Source organism: Hylobates moloch, unplaced genomic scaffold (assembly GCF_009828535.3).
Source record: "Hylobates moloch isolate HMO894 unplaced genomic scaffold, HMol_V3 SCAFFOLD_5, whole genome shotgun sequence".
Lineage (NCBI taxonomy): Eukaryota > Metazoa > Chordata > Mammalia > Primates > Hylobatidae > Hylobates > Hylobates moloch.
This window is the reverse complement of record NW_026652280.1, coordinates 133,818,353-133,837,848: the sequence shown is the minus strand read 5'-3', so window position 1 is coordinate 133,837,848 and position 19,496 is coordinate 133,818,353. Positions and strand designations below refer to the sequence as shown.

At 37.3% G+C, this 19,496-nt stretch overlaps 1 protein-coding gene across 5 annotated transcripts in view; it reads right to left on the bottom strand.

The window, feature by feature from the left end:
• EVI5 (ecotropic viral integration site 5) overlaps positions 1–19,496 on the bottom strand; it is a 289,476-nt gene that overhangs the window by 215,676 nt on the left and 54,304 nt on the right. For all 5 annotated transcript variants that reach the window (XM_032155352.2, XM_032155353.2, XM_058439572.1 and 2 more), the window contains exon 3: positions 140–329. In XM_032155352.2, coding sequence (XP_032011243.1) covers positions 140–329 — 190 coding nt within the window. The remainder of the gene's footprint in view (positions 1–139; positions 330–19,496) is intronic.

Sequence of the window (19,496 nt, the reverse complement as noted above, 5' to 3'; positions counted from 1 at the left end):
GTAAGCGAAAACAAATAAAGCAGACCTCTTTAATATATAGCTTGGAAGTTGTATTTGGGTTTTTTTTCTAATCCTCTATTAAGTTATGTCTGATGCACTTTGGAATAAGAATAAGAGCTTCAACAAAGAACATGAATACCTTAACTTGCTTTTCCTTCTTTTTGCGTACATCTTCCCATTCATTAACAATTCTTCCCCAAAGAATCCAAGAATCTTCTTCAAGGTGACTGAGGTTGCTAGAGGCTGATGAACTTGACACAAGAGAAGAGCCACTGTTTCTTCTTGACCCATTTACAGATCTTAAAGACTTACTATCCGTTTCTAACAATCTAAAACATAATTAAAAACTGTTCAAGATCTAATCTGACAGTGATATTAGAAGAGGCGGTGATGATACTTAGAGCTTTATTACTGCAATTTAACCATTGTTTTAAAATACAGTTTTAATAATATACATAATTTAAATAAATTTTGGTCGGCATCAATAAAATTACTGCTATATTTTTTTCACCTATTATAGCAGTTTGAAAATTTGAAAAAGCAAATTATGTTAAAAATTTTTGAGCTACTAGCCCCATTATAATTTCCCTTCGTCTCCATTAAAAATTCAAATTAGGGGAAATCTGATGAGAAAAGTATTTGGGTAGGCTTCAGGAAAAGAGAACTTATACTTGGAAGAGGTACAACAAATCTATGAAATAACTAATCCTAAAATGTTTACAATGTGTCTAAGGCTTAAAAGTAAGGCAGAACCCCCAAAATTAACCAAATCACTTCTCTTTTTTCATTTTGCTTCACACATGCATAACCAATCTGCCCAAACAAAAAGTATTTATTTGGCCTATGCAGTGTTTGTGTAAAAACTGAGCTATTACTAATATACTAAAATTGGAGGATTTCACATATTTGCTTATATGCATTTATACTTTATTTATAATTCTAGATTCTCTTGAAAAATAAAAAGATAAGGCAAAACCGGTCCATATTCCTGCACAGTAAGAACAGGATATAGCTGTGTGGGAGCTTCTTCCTTCAAATGCAGAAGGACTTTAATCTGCTCACTTTCCATAATCCCTACAGTCTCCCTGATAAAACTCAGGCCAGCTAACAGCTGCTATTTATTACTAGGTTTACACTGTTAAACTGGAACCTCCTCACTCATAAGATCCCTGTTGAATTTTGGGCTTGCAACCCTGTGTTAGGCCTCCTCCTTATCTGTTGAAAGAAGGGTTAAGATAATTTCCAAGATCCAATCCGTGACTAATCACTACATGAAGTCTTTTATTTCTTTCACATATGCACCAGCTAAAAGGAAGGTGGAAAATGTGGCTCTATCACTATTTAACATAGCTACTACTCACTTCCAGTAATTGTTCAGGAAAAGTCATCTGCTTAGGCTACAACAAATGCTCACAATACTAATTCATAAAATACAAAAGCTGAGAAAGAAAACAAACATATAGAGGTCAAATCCTATTCAACAGATTATAGAACCACCCTTTGAGAGCCAGATTTATATGCTACTCATCTTTATATCCCCTAGAACATTTAGCTCAATGCAAAGTATATTAACTATCAAAATGAAATAAAATCGTTAAGTCCAAATTTTAAAATTCCAAATTCCAGGTATGTCATTTTCAATAACACAACAGTATAAACTGAACAAACAAATTCTATCCTTATTGAGGGAAAATTTAATATATTTTCATGGCAACAATAATTAAAATAAAATTTCCCAAATATTGCTAAAAACATAAAAACATACCAAACAGCCAAAGTGAGCATCAACTAATTATTATAAATAATTTTACTTGAAAAAAAGAATTAATTCAGAACAAGGTCTCTGAGGAAAACAAAAAGATAAAAAAAGAATTAATGATGATGTTTTACTTTAAATAGTTTTAAAATACATATTATTTCAATAAGTCCATAATATATCTTATGGAAAAATTAGTTTACATAGGTAATTTTCCACATGATTCTAAACCCTAAGAATTGTAAATGCAATAAAGAAACAAATTTTACTGAAATAATCTGAATCTTAGTTATTTGCTTCACTTATTTACTGACTGCTTGCTACATCTCAATTAAACTGCATCACTATCAACAGAGATATGCAGTTCAAAGAAAATAATGGTTTTCCTAAGTTAAACCTCAGTTTGAGGTGTAATCCAAGTATAGATGAAGAAGCACCTAAACAGAAGGCTTTTGGAGAGTCAAAAAGTCTTGGATTGCTGAGTTATTAATACAACTTCTAGGATAGGCACAAATATCAAGTGAATTCATGGCATTCCTCGGTTACAGAAGATTAAGCAGTTAACCTTCCGAGAACATTGAAATAGCACATCCAATTATACAAAGCTGTGAGGAATGTTTACAAATAAAATATCTCAAGACATTATACTATTTAAAGATACTGTCCCTGCTTTATCTTATAAAATGATTTAAAATAGATAAGCCTAAATATAACAAAACTATAAAACTCCTAAAAACAAAATACAGGAAAACCATGGCCGGGCGCGGTGGCTCATGCCTGTAATCCTAGCACTTTGGGAGGTCAAGGCGGGCAGATGACCTGAGGTTGGGAGTTCGAGACCAGCCTGACCAACATGGAGAAACCCTGTCTCTACTAAAAATATAAAATTAGCCGGGCATGGTGGCACGTTCCTGTAATCCCAGCTACTAGGGAGGCTGAGGCAGGAGAATCGCTTGAACCTGGGAGGTGGAGGTTGCGGTGAGCCGAGATCGCGCCATTGCACTCCAGTCTGGGCAAGAGTAAAACTCCGTCTCAAAAAAAAACAAAAACAAAAACAAAAACAAAAACAAGAAAACCTCTTCACAACCTTTGGGGCAGGCAAAAATTTGTTTGCAGGACATAAGGAAACAGTAATTACAAAAGAAAAAATTGATTTAAAAACTGGACTTCACCGAAATTAAAGAGCTGTGCTCCTCAAAAGATACTATTTTAAAAAATGAAAAGGCAAGCCAGACCAGAGAGTAAGAAAAAAAAAAAAAGTCTAAACACAGGTATTTGACAAAAGATAGTATACAGAATATATGAACCACTCTTAAAGTCAATAACTAAGAAACCAAACACCACACTTTAAAAAATGAGTAAGAGATGTAAACTGATACTTTCTAAACAAGATAATCAAATGGCCAATAAGTACTTGAAAAAGTTAGCATCTTTAGTCATCAATGGAAATGCAAGTTAAAACCAAACTATATACATATTAGAATGGCTACAATTCTAAAGACTGACCATACCAAATGTTGGCCAGGATGGAAGCAATTCTATCAATATTAAAAGTACAAAATAGTATAACACATTTGAGAACTGTCTGATAATTCCTCATACAGTTAAAATACATATCCATATGGTCCAGCAGTAAAATGAAAACATATGTACAAAGAAGACATAGTTGAAAGTTCATAGCAGCTTTATTCACAATAGCCCCAAACCAGAAACAATCCAAATGTTCAGAAATATAAGTAATCAAATTGTGGTACATTCATTCAGTGTGATACTACTCAGCAATAAAAAGAAACAAACTGCTGATATGTGCATCAACATGGATGAATCTGATAGATGTTAGGTAGAATGAAAGAAACCAGGTGCAAAAGAGTACATACGATATGATTCCATCTATATAAAGTTCAAGAACAAGCATAATATAGAAGAAAACACAGGAATAAATCTTCATGACTTTGAGTTAGGTAAAGTCTTAAATATGACCAAAACCACAAGTGACAAAAGAAAAAACAGATACACTGGAATTCATCAAAATTAAAAACAGTTTGTACTTTATTGGCTACCACCAAGAAAGTGGAAAGACAGTCTACAGAATGGGAGAAAATACTTGCGAATCATAAGGGACTTGTATCTAGAATATATAAAGAACCCTTACAAATCAATAATAACGTGATTCAAAAATGGACAAAAGATCTGAATAAACATTTTTCCAAAGAAAACGGCCAATAAATACATAAGAAGATGCTCAACATCACTAGTCATCGGGAAAAAGCAAATTGAAAACACAATGAGATACTTTACAACCATTAAGATAGTTACAATCGAGATGACAAATAACAGTATGTGTTTGTGAGAATATGGAGACAATGGAACTCTCATACACTACTTGTGGGAATGTAAAATGGTACAAGCACTTCAGCCTGGCAGTTCCTCAAATGATAAGCACAGAATTACCATGACTCAGCAATTCCACTCTTAGGTATATATCCAAAAGAAATGAAAATTTATATCCATCAAAAACATATATACAAGCATTCATAGAAACATTACTCATGATATCAAAAAAAGAAAAATCCAAATGTCTATCAACTGATGAATGGATAAAAAACATATGGTATACCCAAACAATGGAATACCAGCCACGAGAAGGAATTATATTCTGATACACACTATGACATCCATGAACCTTGAAAACATTATGCTAAGTTAATGAAGTCAGTCACAAAAGGGCACATATTCCATGAATACATTTATATGAAATATCTAGAAGAAAGAAAATAGATCAGCAGCTGCTGAGGGCTGTAGTAGGGGTGAAGGTAGTCAGGAAAACATAGAATGCTAATGTGTGTGCAGTTTCTTTTTAGAGTGATGAAAAAAATTCTAAAATTGATTGTGTTGACAATTGCACAATGCTGTGAGTATACAAAACACAACTGAACTGTAAACTTTAAGTGGGTGAACTAAATATATGGTACGTGAATATCTGAATAAAGCCATTATACAAAAAAGAACAGGTAGAAGAGAAGTTTTGACAGAGGGTGGGGTTGCTAGAAAGGACACAAAGGAATTTTCTGAGATGATGGACATTTTCTAATATGATACAAACTTTCTAAGTCTTAATAGGTATGTGGGTTATACACAGGTATATACATTTTTTGAAACTCAAAGTCTACACTTAAGAACTACACATTTCTCTGCATATTATTCAACAATTTTTATCACTTCATCAATATTTGTAAAAAATATTATCTACTTAATGGCAATAGGGATAGTAAAAATTTGGTGAGAAACGACTGCATTTTATTATTGTAAGCTCTTCTGAACTTTTTAAAACCGTAACTATTACTTCTTGTAAAAGATTATTTTGGGTATATTTTATAAATAAAGGAAGATATAAACATGACTTCATATTTGCCTTTTCAAATTTCCTGGTCATTCCAGCAAATTTTAAAATTCTCTAAAGAAAAACTTTTGAATTTTTATAATGAAGAAGTCTTTCTCTGTGAGAGAGTCGGAACATTTTGCAGTAGTAGTAGTACTTGAATTGATACCATGAAATCTCTCCCCAGTGAACTATAACATGTATTTTCCTACAGCATGTAGAAAAATAATTTACGTGTTCCTCAAGAATGCGTAAACTTTATAGACTATGTAGTTAGAATCAAGCATTTTTATTCCTTATTGCTAAATGTGATGATGAACAACTCAAGAAGGCTTTTAAACAGGTTTCCACCTAGTTTCAGTATAATTAAGATAGTCTGACATGGTGGGGGAGGGGTGCACTGCCTGAAAGTCAACAATTTACAAAGCCTTGAGCTTGGCAGCTGGGAAAATGATAATACGGCATTACTCATAGGTCTGTGGGCTAGTGAGAAGTATATCTAAAACTTTTTCACATATTTTCCTCCTCCCAGATCACATGGGTGCACTGCCTTACATGGATTTATCGCAAAGCAAAAAAAAAAAGGGAAGCCGAGGCAGGTGGATTGCTTGAGCCCAGGAATTTGAGACCAAACTGGGCAACATGGAGAAACCCCATCTCTACTAAAAATACAAAAAATTAGCCAGGTGTGGTAGTGCACACCTGTAGTCTCAGCTACTGGGGGGCTTTGGTGGAAAAATCACCTGAGCCCCGGAAGTTGAGGCTGCAGTGTGCCATGATCGCACTGCACCACTGCACTCTAGCCAGGGTGACAGAGTGAGATCCTGTCTCGAAAAAAAAGCAGGGGGGACGGTGGGAGAATAATTCACCTCACTTCCCATCCCATCCCATCATAATCTCCTTCTAACACAAGAATTCTGACTATCACAGATTAAAGAAAAAGAATACTGTCCAAGCAGGAATATTGTACATTGTAATCTAAGGTGTCCCTATAGGTTTGTGTAGCCTCCTGGCCATTTCTTATATGCCACTTTTATACAGTAAATAATTCACAGGCCTAATTCATTCATTCTCCCAGAATGACAGACTAGGACATAAGAGGTTGTTTTTCTATCAACAAGGGAACACACAATCCTGTCTCCTAACTGGGTCACTACAAGTTTCTCTTAGAGTAGCTCCTGATCCAAGGGCAGCCATTCAAACTGACTACAGCCACACATTAGTGAGATGGGGGGTGGCGGGGTGCCAATATACCAACTGGACTCCAAACAGTATTAAAGATGGAGAGTCTAGGAGTAGTTGCTTCCAGAAGTTTGGTAGACTTTGTAGGGAGAAAGAATTTCCAGTTCCCTAATGGGTGGGAATGGGGACTGAGAACAAGAAAATATTTCAGCATGGAGAATAGTCTCGGTCTTATCTTAGACAGATGACCTTCACCATATCTTTGCTTTTGAGAATCAAAACTTCTCCTTATCAAGATGCCACCTATGTAAGGAAAATGACAGAGTAGACTTCACGATGGCCATATAAGAAAAAAGAATAGCTTGTGTATGGCAGCATGCAGATGATAAATAGCCCCCCAAAAGAGCTTATCTATAATACTATGATTTGAAAATACAAAGGAGGAAAGGGAAAAGAATGAGTTCTCTTTTGAGTATTTGGAGTTTGAAGTACTTGGGGGAAAATCCATGTAGACAATAAGCACAGCAGTTGAAAAGACAAATCTGAAGTTCATAAGCAAGGTGAACGCTACAAACAAAATCTGGTAATTATCTGAAAACAGTTGATATTAAACTTTTTGAGTATCCTATTGTACTCAGCATAATGTTTTCTTATGGATACCAGAACTCAGAAAGCAGGATACAACAGCAACTGGTCAACATGCCAGTTGGTAATTTATAAACTGCTAAGATAATTTATAAGGAGCTAAGAAAGGATCTAAGGAAGAAAAATGCTGTATGATACAAACACCTGGGAAGCTAAACACACTGGCACTTAAAAGTGCAGAGATGCTGGGAAAGGTGGCTCACACCTATAATCCAAGCACTTTGGGACACTGAGGCAGGTGGATCACTTGAGCCCAGGAGTTTCAGACCAGCCTGGGCAACATGGCGAAACCCCATCTCTAAAAACAAAACAATATATATATATATATATATACACACACACATTTTATATATATATTAGCCAGGGGTGGTGAAGCGCACCTATAGTCCCAGCTACTCAGACGGCTGAAGTAGAAGGACTGCTTGAGCCCAGGAGGTCAAGGCTTCAGTGAGCCATGATCACACCACTGCACTCTAGTCTACAAGACAGAGCAAGACTCTGTTTCAAAAAAAAGGCAGAGGGATTTATTACGGAGGAGGCAACTTTTTAAACAAGGTTCAAACATCTCTTTGTAATGTAACACCAAAGAAACAAGATATGAATGTGCAGCAACTTGCCAGGTAAAAGAATGGAAAATGAGTAACAAAAAACTTATTTTAGTCCATTTGAGCTTCTATAACAAAATATCTTGGACTGGGTAATTTTTAAACAACAGAAATTTACTGTTCACAGTTTGGAGGGTGGGAAGCCCAAGATCAGGGCACCAGCAAGTTTGACATAAGATAAGGGCCCATTCCTCACAGATGGAGGCCTTTATGGGCCCTCAAATGGTGGAAGGGGCAAAGGACTCCCTCAAGCCTCTTATAACCGCACTAATCCCATTTATGAGGATTACAGACTCCCAAAGGCCCAATATATTAATACCATCACCTTTGGGATTAGATTTCAACACGTGAATTTTAGAGGGTAACAAATAGACCATAGCAAAACTACATGCCTAACCCAGAGAGGAATCACATCCTTTCACATCAACAAAACCAAGCACAAATTCATGTCTCACAGCAATAGGAATACCGTAACAATGAGAGAATTCGGAGAAGACACAAGGAATTAGGACAGGAAACAACACAGAGACAACACAGAAGAAAGATACCTAAATGACAGGGATTTCTCTAGTTCTGAAAAATAGAAATTTTTTTTTTCTGTGTTTAAGATCAGGGCTTGGAGAAGGTTTATAGGCTCCTCTCAAATATTATGATCAGAAACTAATAGTATGGAGATTACTTTGTACAGACATTCCAGACAGACAAGCCTAGCTGACTTCACTCTTAAGATTTCTTAATTTCAAGAGACTATCTTAGGCTAAGCTAGTTGCCACAGAAAAGGTAATATAATAAATTGTTTAATTATACCATCAAATTCTTTAGGAAATCAGAGAACTGATAAAAAATTTAAAACAATCCTCAATGAAAATAATAAGAATAAAGACTTCAAATGAAGATCTACAGACCTTACCTATGATTAAAAATACATGAATTTTTAAATAGAGATTTGAAAATATCTATTTTGCTTGCAAGCTCTTCACTTCCTTGGTGTTGCTGGATGTTTTATGGAGAGTATCCTCAGGAAAACTGAGGTAATGCTATGGTGGTAAAATTATAAATATAAGATGGACATTAGGTCATCTAGATCAGCCTATCCAAAAGAAATATAATGCAGTCCACTTATGTAAAGCTAAATGTTCTAATCACTACAATTAAAAGCTTTTAAAAAAAGATGAAAAAAATATATATATATATCTATATCTTAAATAGAGATGGGGTCTTGAGAGGCTGGTCTCGAACTCCTGGGCTTAAGCAATCCTCCCACCTAGGCCTCCCAAAGTGCTACCATTAGAGGAGTGAGCCACCAGGCCCAGCCTGAAATTAATTTTGATAATTTATTTTATCAAATACAGTTCAAATGTCACTTCAACAGGTAAACAAAATTTTTTCAATTACCAAGATAGTCTCTTTTTCAAATCAAGTTTTAAAATCTAGTACATATTTTACTCTTACAGCATATCACAAGGCAAACCAGCCAGATTTTGGGTACTCAATTGCCACATATGGTTACTGGCTACCATACTAGACAATACAGATCTAGATTTTGGTAAGATATAAAGATATTTAAATTAAGTTTTCAAAGATTCCTGTTTACTATATTTTTTAAAAATCATAAAATACATTTACTAGTTTAAAAAGAACCCTTTCTGGCCAGGCGCAGTGGCTCACACCTGTAATCCCAGCACTTTGGGAGGCTGAAATAGGCCAATCACTCGAGGTCAGGAGTTTGAGACCAGCCTGGCTAACATGGTGAAACCCCCATCTCTACCAAAAAATACAAAAATTAGCCAGGCACAGTGGTGCACGCCTGTGATCCCAGCTACCTGGGAGGCTGGGGTCAGAGAATCACTTGAACCAAGGAGGCAGAGGTTGCAGTGAGCCGAGATTGCACCACTGCACTCCAGCCTGGCCAACAGAGAGAGACCCTGTCTCATAAATCAATAAACCTTTTCTTTCACTTCATTCTCATATCTCAGCCCCCAAAATATGGTAAAAAGCAAAATATGATTCCAAATAACAGAATATAAAATGGAACAAATATGGCTGCAATGCCAAAGTTTTAAACCAAGCAAATAATGGCTCACTCAAAATTTAAATTAGCAACATTCCCCTCCTTAATTAAAATGCAATCCTATTATACTTGAGACTTACCTCCATAAATTCATCTCTGCCAAAGCCTTTGTGTTTTTAAAATGAAAAAAGAAAAGCACATTTAACACATAAGGGGAAAAAAAAACTATCCGATTTCAACTTTAAAGCTATCAATTATTAACTTTCATCAAATAGATCTTTGACATTACATTAAACCATTTCTTCACATCTTTCTGGGGTTGCCACATGCACTTATTTTTAAAAAGTAATAGCTGCAGTAAAACTATGAAAAAAGTTTCTTCATAGAATTTGATATTTTCATGTTTCTTAAATTTTAATTTTCTAAAATGTTGCTACTTTTATACTTTCTGAATCAAAGAGAGTGAACACAACCAGAGAATCATCTACCTTTGGGGAAGGGAAGAATAAATCCTAAATAAAAGCATCTACTTTGTTATGCTACAAAGTCTAAGTTGTATCTCATAATTTTTACTTTAGATATATAACTTACATATCTACATTACAAACCACAGAAGTAGAGAGAATTTAAATTATTATTCTTGCAATTTTTCCCCAGACTTATTAGTTGGTGGGGGAAGACAGAACAGGAAGAAGAGCACTAAAGCTTAGTGTTTGTCATTTTACTTTATTTAATTTTATTTTTCAAAGAGAGGGTCTTGCTCTGTCACTCAGGCTGGAGTGTAGTAATGTGATCAGAGCTCACTGCAACCTTGAATTTCCGGGCTACAGCAATACTTCTGCCTCAGCCACCTAGGTAGCTAGGACTAGAGGAACATGCCATCACACCCAGCTAATTCTTTTATTTTTTGTACTGATGGGGTCTTGCAATGTTGCCCAGGCTGGTCTTGAACTCTTGGCCTCGTGCAATTCTCCTAACTCGGACTCTCAAAATCCTGGGATTAAAGGCATGAGCCACTGCACCTAACCTTTACTTTTAACTAAAGTCAGAGAGATGTTTTTCCACCAGGATTGTTCTCCCAAGGCAAAACAAGACTCATTCTCTACATATAAATCCTTCCCATGGATTCTGAGTTTTAATTATTTTTTTTCTTTTTGAGATGGAGTCTCATTCTGTCGCCCAGGATGGAGTGCAGTGGCACGATCTCGGCTCACTGCAACCTCCGCCTCCCAGGTTCAAACAATTCTCCTGTCTCAGCCTTCCAAGTAGCTGGGACTACGGGCGCCTGCCACCATGTCCAGCTAATTTTTTTGTATTTTTAGTAGACACAGGGTTTCACCATATTGGTCAGGGCTGGTCTCAAACTCCTGACCTCAGGTGATCCACCCTCCTCGGCCTCCCAAAGTGCTGGGATTACAGGCATGAGCCACCGTGCCCTGACAGTTTTAATGATTTTTTAAAAACACACACGACTCAAAACTTGAACCTAAAACTTCAAATTTTTTAGTACTTCCACACAAGAATAAAGAGTGACTTAAACTTCTGCTCCTTTTATTTCTTCAAGTTCTTGTCAAAATCTCTTTTCTGAACATCTTTCAACAACTCTAGCAAGGAGGTGTGTTCCAAGATGGCTGAATACAAACAGCTCAGGTCTGCAGCTCCCAGCGTGATCGACGCAGAAGACAGGTGATTTCTGCATTTCCAACAGAGGTACCTGGTTCATCTCACTGGGTCTGGTTGGACAGTGGGTGCAGCCCACAGAGGACGAGCCAAAGCAGGGTGGGGTGTCATCTCACCCAGGAAGCACAAGGAGTCGGGGGATTTCCCTTTCCTAACCAAGGGAAGCCATGACAGACTGTACCTGGAAAAACAGGACACTCCTGCTCAAATACTGTGCTTTTCCAACAGTCTTAGCAAATGGTACACCAGGAGATTATATCTCACGCCTGGCTCGGTGGGTCCCACGCCCACAGAGCTTTGCTCACTGCTAGTGCAGCAGTCTGAGATCGACCTGGGAGGCAGCAGCCTGGCAGGTGGGGGGGTGTCCACCATTGCTGAGGCTTGAGTAGGTAAACAAAGGGGCCAGGAAGCTCAAACTGGGCAGAGCCCACTGCAGTGCTGCAAGGCTTGCTATCTCTGTAAACTCCACCTCTGGGGGGCAGGACATAGCTGAACAAAAGGCGGCAGAAACTTCCACAGACTTAAATGTCCCTGTCTGACAGCTCCGAAGACAGCAGCAGTTCTTCCATCACGGTGTTTGAGCTCTAAGAACAGACAGACTGCCTCCTCAAGTGGGTCCCTGACCCCCATTGTAGCCTAACTGGGAGACACCTCCCAGTAGGGGCCAACTGACACCTCATACAGGCAGGTACCCCTCTGGGACAGAGCTTCCAGAGGAAAGATCAGGCAGCAATATTTGCTGTTCTGCAGCCTCTGCTGGTGATACCCAGGCAAACAGGGTCTGGAGTGGACCTCCAGCAAACTCCAACAGACCTGCAGCTGAGGGACCTGACTGTTAGAAGGAAAACTAACAAACAGAAAGGAATAGCATCAGCATCAACAAAAAGGACATCCACACCAAAACCCCATGTGTAGGTCACCAACATCAAAGACCAAAGGTAGATAAAACCACGAAGATGAAGGAGAAACCAGAGCAGAAAAGCTAAAAATTCTAAAAACCAGAGCGCCTCTCTCCCTCCAAAGGATCGCAGCTCCTCGCCAGCAATGGAACAAAGCTGGATGGAGAATGAGTTTCAGGAGCTGACAGAAATAGGCTTCAGGAGGTCGGTAATAACAAACTTCTCTGAGCTAAAGGAGGATGTTCGAACCACCCATCACAAGGAAGCTAAAAATCTTGAAAAAAGATTAGATGAATGGCTAACAAGAATAAACAGTGTAGAGAAGACGTTAAATGAGTTGATGGAGCTGAAAACCATGGCATGAGAACTACGTAATGAAAAAGGATTAGACAAATGGCTAACTAGAATAACCAGTGTAGAGACCTTAAATGACTTGATGGAGCCGAAAACCACGGCATGAGAACTACGTGACGCATGCACAAGTTTCAATAGCCGATTCGATCAAGTGGAAGAAAGGATATCAGTGACTGAAGTTCAAATTAATGAAATACTCCTCAAGAAGAGCAACCCCAAGACACATAATTGCCAGATTCACCAAGGTTGAAATGAAGGAAAAAATGTTAAGGGCAGACAGAGAGAGTCAGGTTACCCACAAAGGGAAGCCCATCAGACTAACAGCTGATCTCTCAGCAGAAACTCTACAAGCCAGAAGAGAGAGGGGGCCAATCTTCAACATTCTTAAAGAAAAGAATTTTCAAAACTACCTTATGTCCATCAATCTCGATGGATTCTCTTAGTTCTCATAAATTACTCAAGTTTTAAGTCTCATTTCTATATACTAGCAACCAATAAAATGAAATTTTAAAAATCAATTTAAATGACAATAAAACATAGTAGATAGAAATGAATTTAAGAAAGAGCTTCATGGAGAAAAGTATAAAAACTTACTCCAAGACATTTTAAAATACCTGGATAAGTTCTTTGCGAGGACATAAACGAAGTTGGAAACCATCATTCTCAGCAAACTAACACAGGAACAGAAAACCAAACACCCCATGTTCTCACTCACAAGTGGGAGTTGAACAATGAGAACATATGGGCACAGGGAGGGGAACATCACACACTGGGGCCTGTCGGGGGGTGGGTGGCAAGGGGAGGGAGAGCATTAGGAGAAATACCTAATGCAGATGACTGGTTGATGGGTGCAGCAAACCATCATGGCACATATATACCTATGTAACAAACCTGCACTTTCTGCACGTGTATCCCAGAACTTAAAGTTTAATTAAAAAATACCTGGATAAGTGGACAAGGATAATAAAATATGGTATTTCTCCAACTTAAAAAAAAAAAAAAAAAAAAGAAAAGAATTTTCAAACCAGAATTTCATATCCAGCCAAACTAAGCTTCAGAAGTGAAGGAGAAATAAAATCCTTTACAGACAAGGAAATACTGAGAGATTTTGTCACCACCAGGCCTGCCTTACAAGAGCTCCTGAAGGAAGCACTAAACATGGAAAGGAACAACTGGTACCAGCCACTGCAAAAACATGCCAAACTGTAAAGACCATCGACCCTATGAAGAAACTGTATCAATCAACGGGCAAAATAACCAGCTAACATCACAACGACAGGATCAAATTCAAACATAACAATATTAACCTTAAATGTAAATGGGCTAAATGCTCCCATTAAAAGACACAGACTGGCAAATTAGATAAAGAGTCAAGACCCATCAGTGTGCTGTATTCAGGAGACCCATCTCACGTGCAAAGACACATGGGCTCAAAATAAAGAGATGGAGGAAGATCTACCAAGCAACTGGAAAGCAAAAAAAAAACCAGGGGTTGCAATCCTAGTCTCTGATAAAACAGACTTTAAACCAACAAAGATCAAAAGAGACAAGGAAGGCCACTACATAATGGTAAAGGGATAAATTCAACAGGAAGAGCTAACTATCCTAAATATATATGCACCCAATACAGGAGCACCCAGATTCAAAAAGCAAGTCCTGAGAGACTTACAAAGAGACTTAGACTCCCACACAATAATAATGGGAGACTTTAACACCTCACTGTCAATATTAGACAGATCAATGAGACAGAACGTCAACAAGGATATCCAGGACTTGAACTCAGCTCTGAACCAAGCGGACCTAATAGACATCTACAGAACTCTCCACCCCAAATCAACGGAATATACATTCTTCTCAGCACCACATGGCACTTATTCCAAAATTGACCACATAGTTGGAAGTAAAGCACTCGTCAGCAAATGTAAAAGAACAGAAATCACAACAAACTGTCTCTCAGACCACAGTGCAATCAAATTAGAACTCAGGATTCAGAAACACTCAAAACCGCACAACTACATGGGAACTGAACAATCTGCTCCTGAATTACTACTGGGAACATAACAAAATGAAGGCAGAAATAAAGATGTTCTTTGAAACCAATGAGAACAAAGACACAATGTATCAGAATTTCTGGGACACATTTAAAGCAGTGTGTAGAGGGAAATTTATAGCACTAAATGCCCACAAGAGAAAGCAGAAAAGATCTAAAATTGACACACTAACATCACGATTAAAAGAACTAGAGAAGCAAGAGCAAACAAATTCAAAAGCTAGCAGAAGGCAAGAAATAACTAAGAACAGAGCAGAACTGAAGGAGATAGAGACACAAAAAACCCTTCAAAAAAATCAGTGAATCCAGGAGCTGGTTTTTTGAAAAGATCAACAAAATTGATAGACCTCAAGCAAGATTAATAAAGAAGAAAAGAGAGAAGAATCAAATAGACGCAATAAAAAAATTATAAGGGGGATATCACCACCGATCCCACAGAAATACAAACTACCGTCAGAGAATATTATAAACACCTCTACCCAAATAAACAAGAAAAACCTAGAAGAAATGGATGAATTCCTGGACACATACACCTTCCCAAGACTAAACCAGGAAGAAGCGGAATCTCTGAATATACCAATAACAGGCTCTGAAATTGAGGCAATAATTAATACCCTACCAACGAAAAAAAGTTCAGGACCAGATGGATTCACAGCCGAATTCTACCAGAGGTACAAAGAGGAGCAGGTACCATTTCTTCTGAAACTATTCCAATCAATAGAAAAAGAGGGAATCCTCCCTAACTCATTTTATGAGGCCAGCATCATCCTGATACCAAAGCCTGGCAGAGACACAACAAAAAAAGAGAATTTTAGACCAATATCCATGATGAACATCGATGCAAAAATCCTCAATACTGGCAAACCAAATCCAGCAGCACATCAAAAAGCTTATCCACCACGACAAAGTGGGCTTCATCCCTGGGATGCAAGGCTGGTTCAACATATGCAAATCAATAAACATAATCCATAACATAAACAGAACCAACGACAAAAACCACATGATTATCTCAATAGATGCAGAAAAGGTCTTCGACAAAATTCAACAGCCCTTCATGCTAAAAACTCTCAATATACTAGGTATTGATGGAACATATCTCAAAATAATAAGAGCTGTTTATGACAAACCCACAGCCAGTATCATACTGAGTGGGCAAAAACTGGAAGCATTCCCTTTGAAAACCGGTACAAGACAGGGATGCCCTGTCTCACCACTCCTATTCAAAATACTGTTGGAAGTTCTCGCCAGGGCAATCAGGCAAGAGAAAGAAATAAAGGATATTCAATTAGGAAAAGAGGAAGTCAAATTGTCCCTGTTGGCAGATGACGTGATTGCATATTTAGAAAACCCCATTTTCTCAGCCCAAAATCTCCTTAAGCTGATAAGCAACTTCATACAAAATCAATGTGCAAAAATCACAAGCATTCTTATACACCAATAACAAACAGAGAGCCAAATCATGAGCGAACTCCCATTCATAATTGCTATAAATAGAATAAAACACCTAGGAATCCAACTTACAAGGGATGTGAAGGACCTCTTCAAGGAGAACTACAAGCCACTGCTCAACAAAATAAAAGAGGACACAAACAAATGGAAGAACATTCCATGCTCATGAATAGGAAGAATCAATATTGTGAAAATGGCCATACTGCCCAAGGTAATTTATAGATTCAATGCTATCCCCATGAAGCTACAATTGACTTTCTTCACAGAACTGGAAAAAACTACTTTAAAGTTCATATGGAACCAAAAAAGAGCCCACATGGCCAAAACAATTGTAAGCAAAAAGAACAAAGCTAGAGGCATCATGCTACCTGACTTCAAACTACACTACAAGGCTACAGTAACCAAAACAGCATGGTACTGGTATCAAAACAGAGATATAGACCAATGGAACAGAACAGAGGCCTCAGAAATAACACTGCACATCTACAACCATCTGATCTTTGACAAACCTGACAAAAACAAAAAATGGGGAAAGGATTCACTATTTAATAAATCATGCTGGGAAAACTGGCTAGCTATATGTAGAAAGTTGAAACTGGATCCCTTCCTTACACCTTACACAAAAATTAATTCAAGATGGATTAAAGACTTAAATGTTAGACCCGAAACCATAAAAACCCTAGAAGAAAACCTAAGCAATACCATTCAGGACATAGGCATGGGCAAGGACTTCATGACTAAAACACCAAAAGCAATGGCAACAAAAGCCAAAATTGACAAATAGGATCTAATTAAACTAAAGAGCTTCTGCACAGCAAAAGAAACTACCATCAGAGTGAATAGGAAACCTACAGAATGGGAAAAAAATTTTGCAATCTACCCTTCAGACAAAGGGCTAATAGCTAAAATCTACAAATAACTTAAACAAATTTACAAGAAGAAAACAAACAACCCCATCAACAAGTGGGCAAAGGTTATGAACAGACACTTCTCAAAAGAAGACATTTATGCAGCATACAAATGAAAAAATGCTCATCATCACTGGTCATCAGAGAAATGCAAATCAAAACCACAATGAGATACCATCACATGCCAGTTAGAATGGCGATCATTAAAAAGTCAGGAAACAACAGATGCTGGAGAGGATGTGGAGAAATAGGAATGCTTTTACACTGTTGGTGGGAGTGTAAATTAGTTCAACCATTGTGGAAGACAGTGTGGCGATTCCTCAAGCATCTAGAACTAGAAATACCACCTGACTCAGCGATCCCATTAGTGGGTATATACCCAAAGGATTATAAATCATGCTACTATAAAGACACATGCACACATATGTTTATTGTGGCACTATTCACAATAGCAAAAACTTGGAACCAACCCAAATGTCCATCAATGATAGACTGGAGTAAGAAAATGTGGCACATATACACCATGGAATACTATGCAGCCATAAAAAAGGATGAGTTCATGTCCTTTGCAGGGACATGGATGAAGCTGGAAACCATCATTCTGAGCAAACTATCATAAGGACAGAAAGCCAACACTATATGTTCTCACTCATAGGTGGGAATTGAACAATGAGAACACTTGGACACAGGGAGGAGAACATCACACACTGGGGCCTGTCACGGCGTGGAGGGCTGGGGGAGGGATAGCATTAGGAGAAATACCTGATGTAAATGACGAGTTAATGGGTGCAGCAAACCAACATGGCACATGTATACCTATATAACAAACCTGTACATTGTGCACATGTACCCTAGAACTTAAAGTATAACAATAATTTAAAAAAAAAATCCAGTAATTATTCCTTAGTTGTCAACATATACATTAAACACATCTGGTATTCTGGGGTAAATTGTGAATTGTTTGGGAACAAGCAATTCATCTATACCCACACGTTACCTACAACAATTTTAATATAATGCTTTGTGTATTTTAGTTGCACAGTAATTATTGATCACAACCATAAAAATAAATTCAACTTTGGTCACTTACAAAATCTATACCAGAAGTTATCTTTACTGAAAACTACTTCATCCTTGTATATAATAACCAACTGAACACTTAAAAATCCTTTATACCCTTTAGCACTGTCTGTAAGTGCTTTGTCAGTCCTGCCCCAACTTCATGTCCCACTATTTTTTTTTAAATTATTTAAAATTATATTTTATGCTGACAAATACAAATTGTATATATTTATCATGTACCACATGACTAAATCAAGCTAATTCACATACTCATTACCTCACATACTTTTTTTTTGTGTTGAGAACACAAAAGCTACTCTCTTAGCAATTTTCAGGAATATAACATACTGTTATTAACAATAGTAACTGTATTATACTATAGATACTTTTTCTGTGGTGAGAACACAAACGCTACTCTCTTATCAATTTTCAGGAATATAATATACTGTTATTAACAATAGTAACTGTATTATACTATAGATCTCTTGAACTTATTCCTCCTAACTGAAATTTCATATCCTTTGATCAGTATCTCTTTCTTTTTTTTAAATTTTATTATTACTATACTTTAAGTTTTAGGGTACATGTGCACAACGTGCAGGTTTGTTACATATGTATCCATGTGCCATGTTGGTGTGCTGCACCCATTACCTCCTCATTTAGCATTAGGTGTATCTCCTAATGCTAACCCTCCCCCCTCCCCCCACCCCACAACAGTCCACAGTGTGTGATGTTCCCCTTCCTGTGTCCACGTGTTCTCATTGTTCAATTCCCACCTATGAGTGAGAACATGCAGTGTTTGGTTTTCCCACTATTTTTCAATCACATATCTCCTTTTGCTCTATTTAATAGTCCCTTTCATTTCCTTTTCTGAGAACCTATTTGCTCATAACAGCCTTCACACAACCTAACACTCCACTTTCATCTTTCAAGATCCTCTTCTAATTTCATCTTATCCAAGAAACTTTGAGAATCTACATATTATTTTAAAAGATTATCTCTTCCCAAAACTTCTGACAGAGGATTTGCTCAAAATCTTTCAAATGTAGTAAACAAAGGGGTAAAAAGTTAAAACCAAAACACATATACACACACTACACCCACAAAAAGTTATCATGTGGCACACCCAGCTTTCTACCTTACCCATTGAGTGCCGAGAGCCAAAGAAAACCTTTAAAAGGGCTTTCTAGGAAATGATCATAAGAAAGCAGTATTTTCTATCACCAGGTTTGCATGAGTTGATATTAGGTCCTATTCCTGAGGCTCAATTAGGCCAGACTCAAAATCTATAGTTCCTAAATCCTGTTCCCTGTGAATTTCCTTCAAGCTACTATTGTCTGTCTTCATCTCAATGGGAAGGGACCAAGTCTGAGGACAGGTCTATTTAAAGTAAAAATTATCTCAGCAGTAAAATTATAAAATTACTTCAATAATTACCTCAGCAGTAAATTTTTTTAAAGCTAAGCAGAAGTAACATTCACAATATATTTATATATGATATTAACTCTAATATCTA